This window comes from Balaenoptera borealis, assembly GCF_965194805.1.
Source record: "Balaenoptera borealis genome assembly, chromosome: 3".
Classification (NCBI taxonomy): domain Eukaryota; kingdom Metazoa; phylum Chordata; class Mammalia; order Artiodactyla; family Balaenopteridae; genus Balaenoptera; species Balaenoptera borealis.
The window spans coordinates 120,753,916-120,766,572 of record NC_138866.1 but is presented as its reverse complement, the minus strand read 5'-3'; the positions used below and the strand labels follow the sequence as shown (position 1 = coordinate 120,766,572).

At 51.5% G+C, this 12,657-nt stretch overlaps 1 protein-coding gene across 1 annotated transcript in view; it reads left to right on the top strand.

Annotated features, from left to right (window-relative positions):
* Nucleotides 1-12,657, top strand: part of HCN4 (hyperpolarization activated cyclic nucleotide gated potassium channel 4) — a gene marked incomplete at its 5' end in the record, with an annotated part of 43,728 nt that overhangs the window by 20,803 nt on the left and 10,268 nt on the right. The window contains one exon of the mRNA XM_082385808.1: nucleotides 4,366-4,789. Coding sequence (XP_082241934.1) covers nucleotides 4,366-4,789 — 424 coding nt within the window. The remainder of the gene's footprint in view (nucleotides 1-4,365; nucleotides 4,790-12,657) is intronic.

The window sequence follows — 12,657 nt, the reverse complement described above, 5'->3', positions numbered from 1 at the left end:
CTTAGAGAACACCGGGATGGGGAGGGTCATCTGGCTTTCGGGAGACCAAGGCCTCTAATTCAGGGCTGTGCCAACTCCAGCATGCCCGAGTCTGGCCATCCATTGCTTCCCCCCAGGGCCTGCCACCTGCCACTATGGATGCGTAGCCTGGATCGTGGGATTTATTCATGAATGATTCTAGGGGTAGTGGGGGCCAGGGGAGCACTGGGCCTCCAGGTTGAGGCTTTGGAAATGTTAACTAGTCCCTCTTGGTGGACCTTACTTTTCCTTTCTACAGGATGGGTACAACTGTGCCCGATTGACTGCTGATGACTGGGGTGCTTTTAATGCTTGAAAGGTGTGTTAGTTTCCCCACCCAGAAAGTACCTTAGAAGGCCTGGCATCAGGAAGATAAGTCCCCTTGAAACCTCTTTGCAACCTTCTCTTCTCTCTTGTCTCTGGGGCAGGGGCCGTACCTGCTGTGGTAGGCTACCTCCACAGTGTGATGCAAATGTGCCAGAAAGGCTCGTCCACCTCCCCACATCCCACTGAGGTGCCTAAAATCCCAAGAGGTCAGACTCTGGAGTTCCACAGACCTTTCTGAATTAGGGGTCTGCTCCTTACTAGCTGTGTGATCTTGGGCAGATACTTCTCTCTCAGTGTCATCATCTGTAAAATACAGATAATAGCAGCCACCTTAGTGCTGGTGTGAGGAATAAATGAAGTAATGCATTAAAAGCACCAAGTAAGTGCTTGATACATGTGAGTGTTTTGGGGTCTTTTTGAATAGAGCCTTTTCAGTCACCAAGGAGTCCCCCATTGAAAATGTGCAGGGACATAAAGGAATCACTGGAGATGCTTCTGATCACTAGGACTGAGGGAGAAGAGGGGTCAGAGAGCTGCGGATGCAGTGGGGAGGCTGTTGCTACTTCCCCTGGCTGGGCCGGGACCCTAGGGCTGGCAGGCACACCGGGAGCTGTCCGTGGTGCTGAATATCAATTTTTGCTCTCTGCCGGCCCAGCTTTCAGAAATCTGCAACCGTCTGGCAAAGAGTAAGGAAGCATAGTGTACAAGGCCAAGGTCAGCTCCCAAAGCCTAACTTCTGTTACCTCCTCCAGGAGCACTTTATGACCTCATCCTTCTAGGCCACCAGGAGCCCACTTTTTCAGATGCCTGGGCTGCTGCCTGGGATGGTTTCTTACATCATTGCCCAACTTGTCTTCTGTCTAAGCCTTGGACCATGAGCTCCCTGAGATCAGGGCATCTCTGTGCTGAGGTAAATAGGTTCTGCCGTCCAATTATCCAGGGAATATTGTGGGCCCTGACTTCCACCACTGGCTGTTATGGAACCATTATTAAGTTCCCATCCACCCACCCCCTGCAGATGCTTTGCTTTGGCTCTTCCCTGGAAGATTTCATCTACCTCCCTCACCTCTTTCCTGTGAATTTTTTGACTTGAATTTCTTATTTACTCATTTAAAAATATGGGCTAGGCATAGGTCAGAGCATTTTACAAATATCAATTCATGTCGTTCTTATAACAGTTCCACTAGTTAGGTAATGTTATCCTCATTGAGCAGATGAGGAAACTGAGGCTTGGAGAGATTAAGCAACTTGCTAGCAAATGATGGAACCAGGAATCAAATTCAGGTGGGTTGGCCTGAGAGCCTGTGCTGCTTTCTTCCCACCATATTATGCTGCGTTTTGAATATCTCTTTGATGCTCCAGGACAGTGGTGTGTGGGAAGAAGTGCTCCAGTGTTCCGGCCCCAGCCCAGATCAGGCACCAGAAATATTCCTTAGCATCTGGAAACTCATGATTGAAACAATTAGTCAGAATGCAAGGAAATGGGTGTTTTTGTCTCATGTAATTTGGTTTTGTGAAGACCACTAAATGGAAACATTCTCCTGTTAATTACTGTCTCAAATTTGGTCTGTAATTGAGGGAACTAGAGCTTGGGAGAGTGTAGAAACCCGCTGGAGTAGCAGGCCTGCCCGAGTCAGCATTCCAAGCTGCCTTGCACCCGCTCTGTTAATTTTAGAAACTCTCCCAGTCTGGGTGTATTATTAGCTTTATGTACAGAGGCCACAAGGCTCTCAGTGGCCTTTCTATGTCACAATTTTTTGTTTTGTTTTTCCCAAGAGATTAAATAAAAGGAACGATGGCCATGTGTACATAGGGGTGTTTGCACACTGTGTGTGTGTGAATGAGGATACCTGTGTATGGCATCTAATGAGTGTCTGCAGCTGTCTTTGAAGGGTGTGCATGAGGCTGAGTGGAGAGTGTACACAGCTTGAGAGCAGCATAGAAGCTGAAACCATTCTCCCAGGGCCCACAAGTCATTATCAGGATGTGCTGTGTTCTGTGTAGTGGGTGTGAAGGCTGGGGTGGGTTCTCCCAGATGGCACAGGGGGAGTACGGCTGATGAAGGGGTGGCGGGCTGTGGGGCAGGGAAGGAGCTATAGTTGACCTCTTGGCACCAGACTTAGAATGAAAAGCCTTAGCCCAGTGAGGCTCTGACTTGAAGTCCCGTCTTGATGCCCTGAAGAACTTGGCTTTCAGAGGAGCTGCCAGAAGCTGCCTTTCCGGAAGCCACACTTCCCTGAGCTGTGTGATGTGGGACAGCTCTCTCGCCCACCTTCACTGAAGCAGGCCCTGCCTTCTCCTTGACTCAGAGCACCATTCTGAGGCTGACAAAGAAAGCAATTTGCTGTGAAGTAATTTTTTTCAAACTTGGAACTCTTCAGGCCGGGGCACTTTGGTTTTGCAGTGGGACCCACTGAAGACTCGAGGAAAGCTTATGTTTTTGTCTCCCACTCCCTTCCCCCTGGCTTCCCTGCAGTAGAGAACTAAAGATGGCTGAGAGGTTATTTCTCTTGGGAGAAGACAGGCTTATTTCTGCCCAACATAATACCTTTATCTGTCATTGTGTAACTGTCTAAATTACTAGCAGAGAGAAACAGCTCTGCAGTGCAAGTTTTCAGTTTTAGGGCCAGCCCTGGGGTGGCTGGTTCTTGGGCAGGGTCCCTGGTCATGCCTTCTAGACATAGGGTCTCGCCTACCTGTGCTATCTGCATACTCCAGAGGGGCCCTGCTGGGCCAGATAGGAGACCTGTGAGTTGGTTTTTACCTCCTCATATTGCTTAACCTCTCAGAGGCTTCACTCTGAGGGTCCCTCCCCACCTCCCCAGGAAATATTAGCAGTTGCTTTGAGGCCTTAGAAGAAGTGATGCTGGAAGCCCCCACTGGTCTCATTCTGTTGAATTGAGTGGTACCTCACTGGTGCCTGAAATCCCCCCGTTAACACTGCCTGTCACTTTGCTGTACACCTGAAACTAACACAACATTGTAAATCAACTATACTCCGATAAAAATTTTTGAAAAAATTTTATCACAGAAACTTTGTTAACTGAAATAATTATTCTACCAAATAATGTTTAAAGGAAACTTTTTAAGAAAAAATGAGAAAACATTTGCAATATTTTATTGTGGTTAATATATTGATTATTCAATCAGTATTTATTTAAATGTGTACTTGAACATCAAAAATATCTACTTTGCTAAATATAAATTATTTGCTGGAAAAATAAAATAAAATTGTTGAAATATATTTTTAAAAAAAAGAAAAACACTGCCTGCATTTGAAGATATCACTGACCTTCCCTACCGCTGTGTTAGAAGTAAACCTCTGGGGGAGAGAGATGGTCAGACATTTTCTGACTATAGGGGATAGACTAAAGGGAGGCCCCCCGAGAGCCAGTGTGGGAGAAGGCCAGATCAGAATTACAGGACCGAGTGTGGAGGCCCCGTCCCTCATTGCACAGTGGGGAAACTGAGGCCCAGAGTGGGGAGGGCACCTGGCTGTCAGTGACAGAGCTAGGACTGGATCCCACGCCTCCAGCCTCCCAGGCTCCTGCTGTGCGTCTGGACCTCCCCTGTTCTCTGGTCACGGTCTGTGGCATGTCTGCCTGCCAGCCTGTCTCAGGCCACAGTTGACCCTCAGGGAGGATGGAGCATCCTGGCCTGAGCCTGGGACGGTGCGGGGTGAACTACTTCTGCTCCTAAAACAGCCTCTTGCCTCTCTCTGGATGTCATCATTTAGTTTGCTTTTCAGCCTCTCACTGGGGCATGGGGATTGGAGTAGGAGGCTTGTCATCGGAGATCTCACGGAGGGGCAGGCAGAAGGCATCCCCAAGGATGACTAAGGAAGAACCTGTTTCTATGACAGTCACGACATCTTGCCCTGGTACCCATGCACCTATCTCCCGCAGGGTCTCAGAACCTCTGAAGACCTCTCTCTCCCACCTTTGCTGTCTCTGAGCTTTCTTGTAGTCTGTAATTCATTCTCTCTCTCCTCCTATGACTGACCTATGTGTCTCTGGGCAGATTTTACTGGGACCTGACCATGTTGCTGCTGATGGTGGGAAACCTGATCATCATTCCTGTGGGCATCACCTTCTTCAAGGATGAGAACACCACACCATGGATTGTCTTCAATGTGGTGTCGGACACGTTCTTCCTCATCGACTTGGTCCTCAACTTCCGCACAGGGATTGTGGTGGAGGACAACACAGAGATCATCCTGGACCCGCAGCGGATTAAGATGAAGTACCTCAAAAGCTGGTTCGTGGTGGATTTTATCTCCTCCATCCCCGTGGACTACATCTTCCTCATTGTGGAGACACGCATCGATTCGGAGGTCTACAAGACTGCCCGGGCCCTGCGCATCGTCCGTTTCACCAAGATCCTCAGCCTCCTGCGCCTCTTGCGTCTCTCCCGCCTCATTCGATATATTCACCAGTGGGAAGAGGTGAGTGTTCAGATCCAAACCTCTTCAGGGAAGAGGTATCTTCCCTCTAGGGGAGTGAGGGACCAGCAGGTAACCTCAGATAGTTGGATGTGGGCTGTCGGATTGTAGCAGGCACATCTCTTCCAGGAGGACAAATATTAGTAACTTCTTGACTTCTTATTATGCGCTAGATACTACACGAATCACTTCACAGGCAATATCCCATTTAAGTCTCTAACAACCATAGAGGGTACCATATAGGTAGGTATAAGTACTCATATTTTACATGAGGAAATAGAGAAATAGGAAGAGATTTATATAGTGTCACAGAATTATTAATTGGTGGACCTGGACTCCAGAGCCTGCATTGTTAATCACTGCACTGTACTGTGGAGGCTGCAAACTCAGAAGCTTGTGGGGGCCAGGCAGGGAATATGAATGGGTGGAAAGGGCCATTTGGAGGACAATAGGGAGTGTGGTGGACGGGGGAAAACTGGAGAACATATCTTCCATCTGTATCAGGCAGCCTCTACTCAGCTCTAGCCACTGTGGCCAAGTGAGAATGGGCTCAAGGTTGCTAGATCTACAGATTTATCATGAGAAGCAGAAATCTGGATTTTTGTGCAAATTTTGTTGGCAACTGTCTTAGGTTGGGTTCTTCTGGTGCAGACCCTGAGATGAGGATTTGTATGAAAGTGATTTTTTTTTTTTTTTTTGATGGGGAGCAAAGTGTTTCCAGGAAAATCTGGTAAGGGACTGGGGAAGAGGGGCAGGGAAAGGAAGGAAAGGAATAGGAAGAAGAGGAATTAGGAAGGAAAGGAATAGGAAGGAAAGGAAGGAAGGAAGCCAAACAAGGATGACACCAAGCAAATCCTGTGGGGAACTCCAGGATGGTGTACACCACACCTGGGAGTTGCCCTAATCAGGGCAAAGGAGTTGGACTTTTTATATCCCCTCACCTGTCAGTCACTGGCTCAGGACCCTTCCAGCCCTTGGTGCTAGCAGGCAAAGTGGTTTCCTGCAGCCAGGCCTCTGATAAAGAGCCACAGGTGCTAGCTGTAGGGAGTGCAAGCCTGGCGCTTTCCTGGAGTTGTGTGAGCACAAACTGTAAAGGGATCCTAGGGGCTCTGGGCAGAGCACTGACTATAGAAACTGAATAAAAAATTGTAAAAGAACTAGGTGGCCAACACCATTCTGAACAAACCTAACTCATCTGTGGGCTGAATGCAACCATCTATGGGAGAAAGAGAGGACTGCAGGCTGGGGTTTGAAAAAAGCAGGTGACCTTGTGAGGCTTTCCGCTACCACCAAGTACCACCTTTTGGAGGCAGCTGCAGGCAGGCCAGCCTGGATGTACCAGGGTGGGGGGAGATGTGTTCTGTGAGACTGTCCGCCTTGGGGTCTGGAGCGGGCTGTGTGGCCTAGGGAAGCTTCCGCAGAGGTGCATTTCTTGCCATGGCTCACTGCTAGTCTCCTGGTCTCTGCACGATTGGATGGAAATTCCCACACTCAGGACACGAATCCCCCACCCCACTCCCAGCAGCAGCCTGGGCCCTGGGCAACAGCACCCATGGCTGAGAGTCGGGGCACTGGCAAATCGAGGTCAGAGGTGTCACGAACACCTGTGCTGCAGAAGTCCCTACACCAGCCTGGCAGAATCACTTCATGGCAGAAATTCTCTTTGGTTTGGAATTTGAATTATTTCTGCTGGTAGGAGGAGCCAATGACTTGTCCAAAGTCACGCAGCAGACCTCTGGCAGAGCCAGATCAGACCCCAGTTAGCACTCTTGACTCCCGGCAGGGACCAGGTGTGGTGGAATGCGTGTGGGCTTTAGGGCTAGGATGACACGTGAGACCTGAATTAAAATCCAGCTCCACACTGCCAGCTGACTGACCTTGGGGCCACCTTATCCCCTGAGCCTCAGTCTCTTATCGGCAAAGTGGGTAGAAGTCGTACATTCAGTGGATTGTTGTGAGGATTAAAAGAGATAATGTTTGTAAAACCCTTAGTGTGAAACTGGGTGCAGAGAACTGTTTAATAAATGCCCCTCCCCATTCAGTTGCCTTAGCAACCCCCTGTGCTTCTATAGGGTGTTTACTTTTCTCAAATACTTTCTACCCATGATTTCATTGGTTGCTCAAACCTCGCTGACAAGGTCAACAGGGCAGGATTTATTACCTGTATTTGTCAGGTGAGGAAACCGAGGGTGGAAGGGTCAGCTGCCCCAGTGGTAGGATCTTGACCCAGGCCTCCTGACTCCTAGTTCCCTGCCCTTCCCACTTTCTCAGGTGGCCTGAAAGGAGGCTGCCTGGTCCTGTTACCGCTCCCTCTGTTGGGGACGACTCCCCGCTGAGACTGGGGAGGCAGGCAGTGTAGGGTCGAGGGGTGGGGTTGACTGGGTTTGAGGAACCTGGGGGACATGTAGGTGCAGAGAGGTTGGACGTGGGTCTGAGCTCAGGGCTGAGAGGGGACAGTGCCTGTGGGGGTGAGGGTGCTGGTAGCCAGGGCCCCTCTGAGTGGCTGCAGAGGGAAGATGGAGGCATATTTCCTGGAACGCCCTGAGGGGCTTGTCTCTTGGTTTCTGTCCCAAGTGGAAATTCAGAACCTCGTTGGCTCCCTCAGTCCCCGAGAAACCCCCAACCTTCTGTGTGTCTTGGACTTAACAGCTAGACAGACTGCTGTTAAAAGCAGAGTAGTCCCCCTTTCCCTTCTATAGCGTCGGTTCGTGTCTCCAGGCCCCAGCCCACTGGGGGCCAGCCTTGCTCCCCACTTACACCCGGGCCCTGGAGGCCATGGTATTTTGGGGAGATTTGGCAGAGTTGCCGGTGGGTGGGAAGGGTGGGCCCTGGGACAGGAGCTAAGCTCTTCTTTTACTGTCCCCACTGCCCCTCTGGCCTGGCCACCCTCTGGGCTATCCAAAAATGGCCAGGCAGGCTCTGACCCTGGACAGAGGCCCCAGGTCAGGACCCTGAACTGGACATCGCTACCCTGTCTTGTGGGCAGGAAGGGAGATCCCAGGAGGCCAGATGGATGACTCCCCGCCCCCTCCACACATACACCCTTATCTTGCCTAGCAGCTGGGAAGGAAGTTGCTTTGAGCTGCTGTCTGCTGGGCACACTGCCCAGCTAGGGGCTCCCCCCGGACCCCTGGGGTTGGATTGGGGTTTCCCAGCTGGCCCCAGGAACCCTGTCTCCAAACCCTCAGTAGCCTGCCCCACCCTCGGGGCTTCTCACAGCCTCACCTTGGCCTGGAGGCAGCAGCAGGGAGACCCTCGGAGGCCTCAGGTCTATACGAGACCTGGGGAGGGAGGTGTTTCGTAGAGAAGACCCTGCTCTATCTCCTCCTCCAACTCCAGTTCATGTGAATCTCTTCCCTTCTTTAGGCCTCAGTTTCCCCGACTGTCAGATGTACTCTGATGTCCTCAGAGGCTGGGCCTCAGTCCCCACTCCAACCTCCCTCGGCGAGGATCATGTTAGCTGGTCATTCTGAGGACACGGTGGTGGTGCTGGGTGAGGGCTGGGGAGTCGGCCTCCCATGGGGAGGGAAAAGCTTGCCCAAGATCCCCTGGTGAAGCTGCAGAGATGCTGGATTCCTGACCCTCAGCCTTCAGCTGCCTCCCCGAGCCCAGCTCAGCCCAGCCCAGCCTCCCCGAGCCCAGCCCAGCCCAGCCCAGCCCAGCCTCCCAGGCGAGAGTTCCCGAACGTTAGTAGCAGCTCTTGGGAGTCAGCGTAGGTGGAGGGTCTCGGCAGGCGTAGACGACTGTCTCAGAGGACGCCAGCCTCTGCCTGCATCCTGGGCGATCTAGGTCAGCATCTTCCCTCCCAAGCCTCTTCCAGCCAAGCCTCTTCCCTCCCTCTGAGGTGCGAGCTTGTTACAGGCATGGAGGCTATTGTTAGAAACCGTGGTTGCCCCCCTTCAGATATTCCCCTGCAGGGCCCAGCACCCCAGTGACCCATCCCAGAAGCGTCTTCTTTCCCTCGGCAGCATCTTGGCGTAATGGGAGGGGCTGGAGGCAGGAAGTCAGGCCAGGGGGGCTGTGCAGCCCCCAATGAGTCTCCTCTCCCTGTGGGCCTCAATTTTTCCACCTCTCTCAGTACTGGGAGTTTGGGACGACACAGAGGCATGGTCCTGGGGGGCAGGAGCTGGTCCTCTCTACGGGCCCTAGGAAGGGACCTAGCGTGACCCTCCAGTTTGTACCCAGGATACGCATGCACCAGCCACTCTCTCAGGACCCAGATTGCTGTTCTCAATGTGGCCACTTGTTCCTGAGACAAAGGGAGGAGTTTGTTCTTCTTCCCCGAGGAGAAAACAAATCCCAGGAGGGAACTCAACAAGGCCCCAAGAAGAGGACTTGGCAGAAACTCCAGTTTCTGGTCTCTCCCCAGGACTGAGAAATCAGCTCTTTATTTTGAGGGCTGGGAAAGAGACAGAAGGAAAGGGACCAACATGTGCTGAGTACCTCCTGTGTGCCAGCTGTGGACGTCCTCTCCTGATCCCCAAGACAGCCCTGGGAGCTGGCAGTTATTGACCCATTACACAGATGAGGAAACTGAGGCTCAGAGCAGAGAAGGCACTTGCCCAAGGTGGGAGACGGTGAGAGACATGTCTCCCTGCCGTTACCCTGTGGTCCAGAAACTACAGAAGGGAATAGGAGTAAGAGCTTCCCCCAAGTGCCATGCTGGGCACAGAGAGCAAGCTGTCCAGGCCACCTGCCTGGCAAGCCTTGTGGGGCCCTTGAAATGAAGACAGTCAACCCCGAAAGTCAGAACCAACATCATAAAAGGGGGTTTTAATGAGGTATAAAGAGCAAGACAAATATTTGCGCAGTGCAGCTGACTTGCGGGTGGCCTATGGCCCCAGCCCACAGTGGGGACACACGGGTGTTTAGCAGCCTCTCCCAGCAACATCCAGCCTTGCTCTCAGCAACCACGCCTGGGTGCTGTAGAGTGTTGGGGGTGGGGTGAGTGTCCACCGTCTGGGGTACCCTCCTAGCCTGAATGGATATATCCCCCACCAACTCTTTGCAGAAAGCTCAGACTTTGCCATGCTGGTGCCCCTGGCTTTGTGTGTCTGAGAGCCATCCACAGTACCCCTCACCACCACCAGAACTACCACCACCCCACCCCTACAGGACACTCCCAGCATCTGCATCATTCAACCAATATCAGGCACGCCACCACCACCACCACGCTCTCTGAGGATACATGAGTCTGTGCCACCTGCAGGAAAAAGCACCTTTTTTTCTTCCTGCGAAAGCAGGTTCCCTGTGGGCTGTGCCTGCCCAGACTGGGGCTTTTTTCGAATGCCACTGTGTATACTCGTGGCAGCCCTGATCACCATCATCCCCACCACTGTCTTCATCACCTTCACCTTCGTCACTTAAGCACTTCTCAGTTCCTGAGACCCTACCATGTGCTCTGCATACTCGTTGCTGAGATCAGTATAAAGGCAAAATTATACAAGGACCTGATCTTGGAAGAAAATTAGTTACAAAGAAAAGAAAAACAAGGATGATAGAAAAAGGAAAGAACACATTGCATTCAAATGTGCCAACCTTGATCTGGTCTTTAAGACCCAGAGTAATACACAGAAAGGAGCAGTTATTGCAGGCTGTGGAGTCTGGGATGCTTTCTAAAAGTGGTCCAAGTCTTCCTTCAGTGTGGTATCTGGTTTTGGCTGTTAGAACAAGATACCACAGGCTGGGGGGCTTAGATGACAAATATTTATTTCTCACAGTTCTGGAGGCTGGAGGGATGAGATCAGGACGCTGTCATGGTCAGGTTCTGGTGAGGGCCCGCTTCCTGGTTTGTAGATGGCCGTCCTCTTTCTGTGTCCTCACGTGGCCACATATCAACTCTCCTGTGTCTCTTCTTATGAGGGCACTAATTCCATCCATGGGGGCCCCACCCTCATGACCTAATCATCTTCCAAAGGCTCCACCTCCTAATACCATCACATTGAGAGTTAGGGCTTCAACATAGGATTTTGGGGAGATTTCAGTTCATAGGAGTTGGGAAATGAAGGAACTTAATAATAATGATTCCCCCCCTCCACCCCACGTGTATGCGTTCAGGGCCCAGAGCACTTTCTTAGCCAGTTTAATTTCTTGAACCGCCCTGAGAAGTGGGGGCAGATGTCTAGCTTTGTTTTAGTTGAGGGGACGCTGAGGTGTGGAAGGAGGTGAGGACAGGTGTTAGCCACCTCTGAGACTAGGCAGTCCCATGTCACTTGCCCCCCGCATCCCCCCAGAGTTGGGGAGCTGGTGGCATTCTGGTCAACCAAGACTTTGCAAGGTTAGTGGGCCCGAGGTCATAGAGCTACTGTGTTCACCTAAGCAGCTGCTTTAGAGGCAGAAGTGGGATCTTCCCTTGGAGCCACAGCTGGGGCGCTGGTACTCAGGAGCTACCTGCCCTGCCTGGTCTCTAGTGCCCACCCCTCCTTATACAGAGACGTGTCCGCTAAGCTGGGCAATGGCATGCTGACAGCCCTGGGGCTGGTTTCTGGGCCCCAGTGGGGCTGGGCTGCCAGGCGCACAGCTCTGTCTACAGTATTACGCTGTGCACCAGGCTTACAGAGGTGAGATGCCGGAGAGTCCCGCCTGGCCCTGGGTCCAGCTTGCTGTGTGGATCTGGCCACATCACCTGGCCACTTTGGGTTTGAGTTGTTTTATTTACAAAACGGAGCTACTGAAAACCACCCTTCCCGCCCTGGGCCAATCTAATAATTTGCAGGCAGCCCTGGGTTCAAATCTGCCCCTTCTGCTGCCACCATGACCAAGGGCAGGTCCGTTTACTTCTCTGAGCCTGGGTGTAAAAGGGTTAACAACATTTTCAGCAAAGGTTTGTTGTGAGTTTGAATGAGATGATGACTGTGGGACTGTGTGCCCGCCCCCTCAGGTTCGGTGTTACTGTCTCTCTGTTGCCAGGGACACAGGGGTGATGGGACAAGCTAGAGCTGCCATCCTCCAGGAAACTTTCCAAGGTCTGTTTCATCCTTTCAGCTGGTACATCCAGAGTCATGCTACTAAGGGGGCCACAGGTGGGCGCAACCCAGGGGGTGATAGACAAGTAGTATTCATCTTTGGTTTCTCCAGACCAAGACCCAGGCTAAGCCTATATTTCAGAAGGGGAAACTGAGGTCTCAAGTATCAGAATATCCTGCCACCAGCTATGGGGCTGTTGCTAAAAGACCACTAGACAGGGGTTGAAATATCTAGGGTCTGTTTCTTTGGGTCTCAGGTTCCCCCATCTGAAATGCGCTTAAACTAGGTCTCTGTGGCATTCGACAAGTCTTCATGTTTGGCCCAAAGCCCCTCTCCAGGAAGGATCTGTACCTGGGAATAATATGGAGGGCAGAACTGGGGGTTCGGGCATCTCCAGAGTCTCCCAGGCCAGAGGCAAGGCCAGAACTTCCAGAGACCTCCCTCTAGACTTCTTTCCATTTCTGTCCCCTCCCCATCCTGTCACCATGGTGACCCCTGCTGAAACCGGACCAAGAGGCAGCTTGGGGAGGAGGGAGGTGGGGCACGGATGCTGGGATGTACGCACCCTTGGCACTGCCCAGCCACACCTCAGCGTCTCGCTTGGAGCCACAGGAGTGGAGATACATGGGTGGCCATGGTTGCTGTACCTTATTAAACTGTACAGGAGAGCATTACTACTCATACATGTTAACTAATCATAAGGATTAATTATTAATAACTTATCAATTAATAATGGTTTGCAATTTATTGAATACTTCCATACCCAGTACTAAGCACTTTATATGTATAATTTAATCCTTTTGACAACCCACTCAAGGTAAGAAATTTTATCACCATTTTCCAGATGAGGAGACATGATCAGAGAGGTTCAGGAACTTTCTCAAGGTCACACAACTAGGAATTGG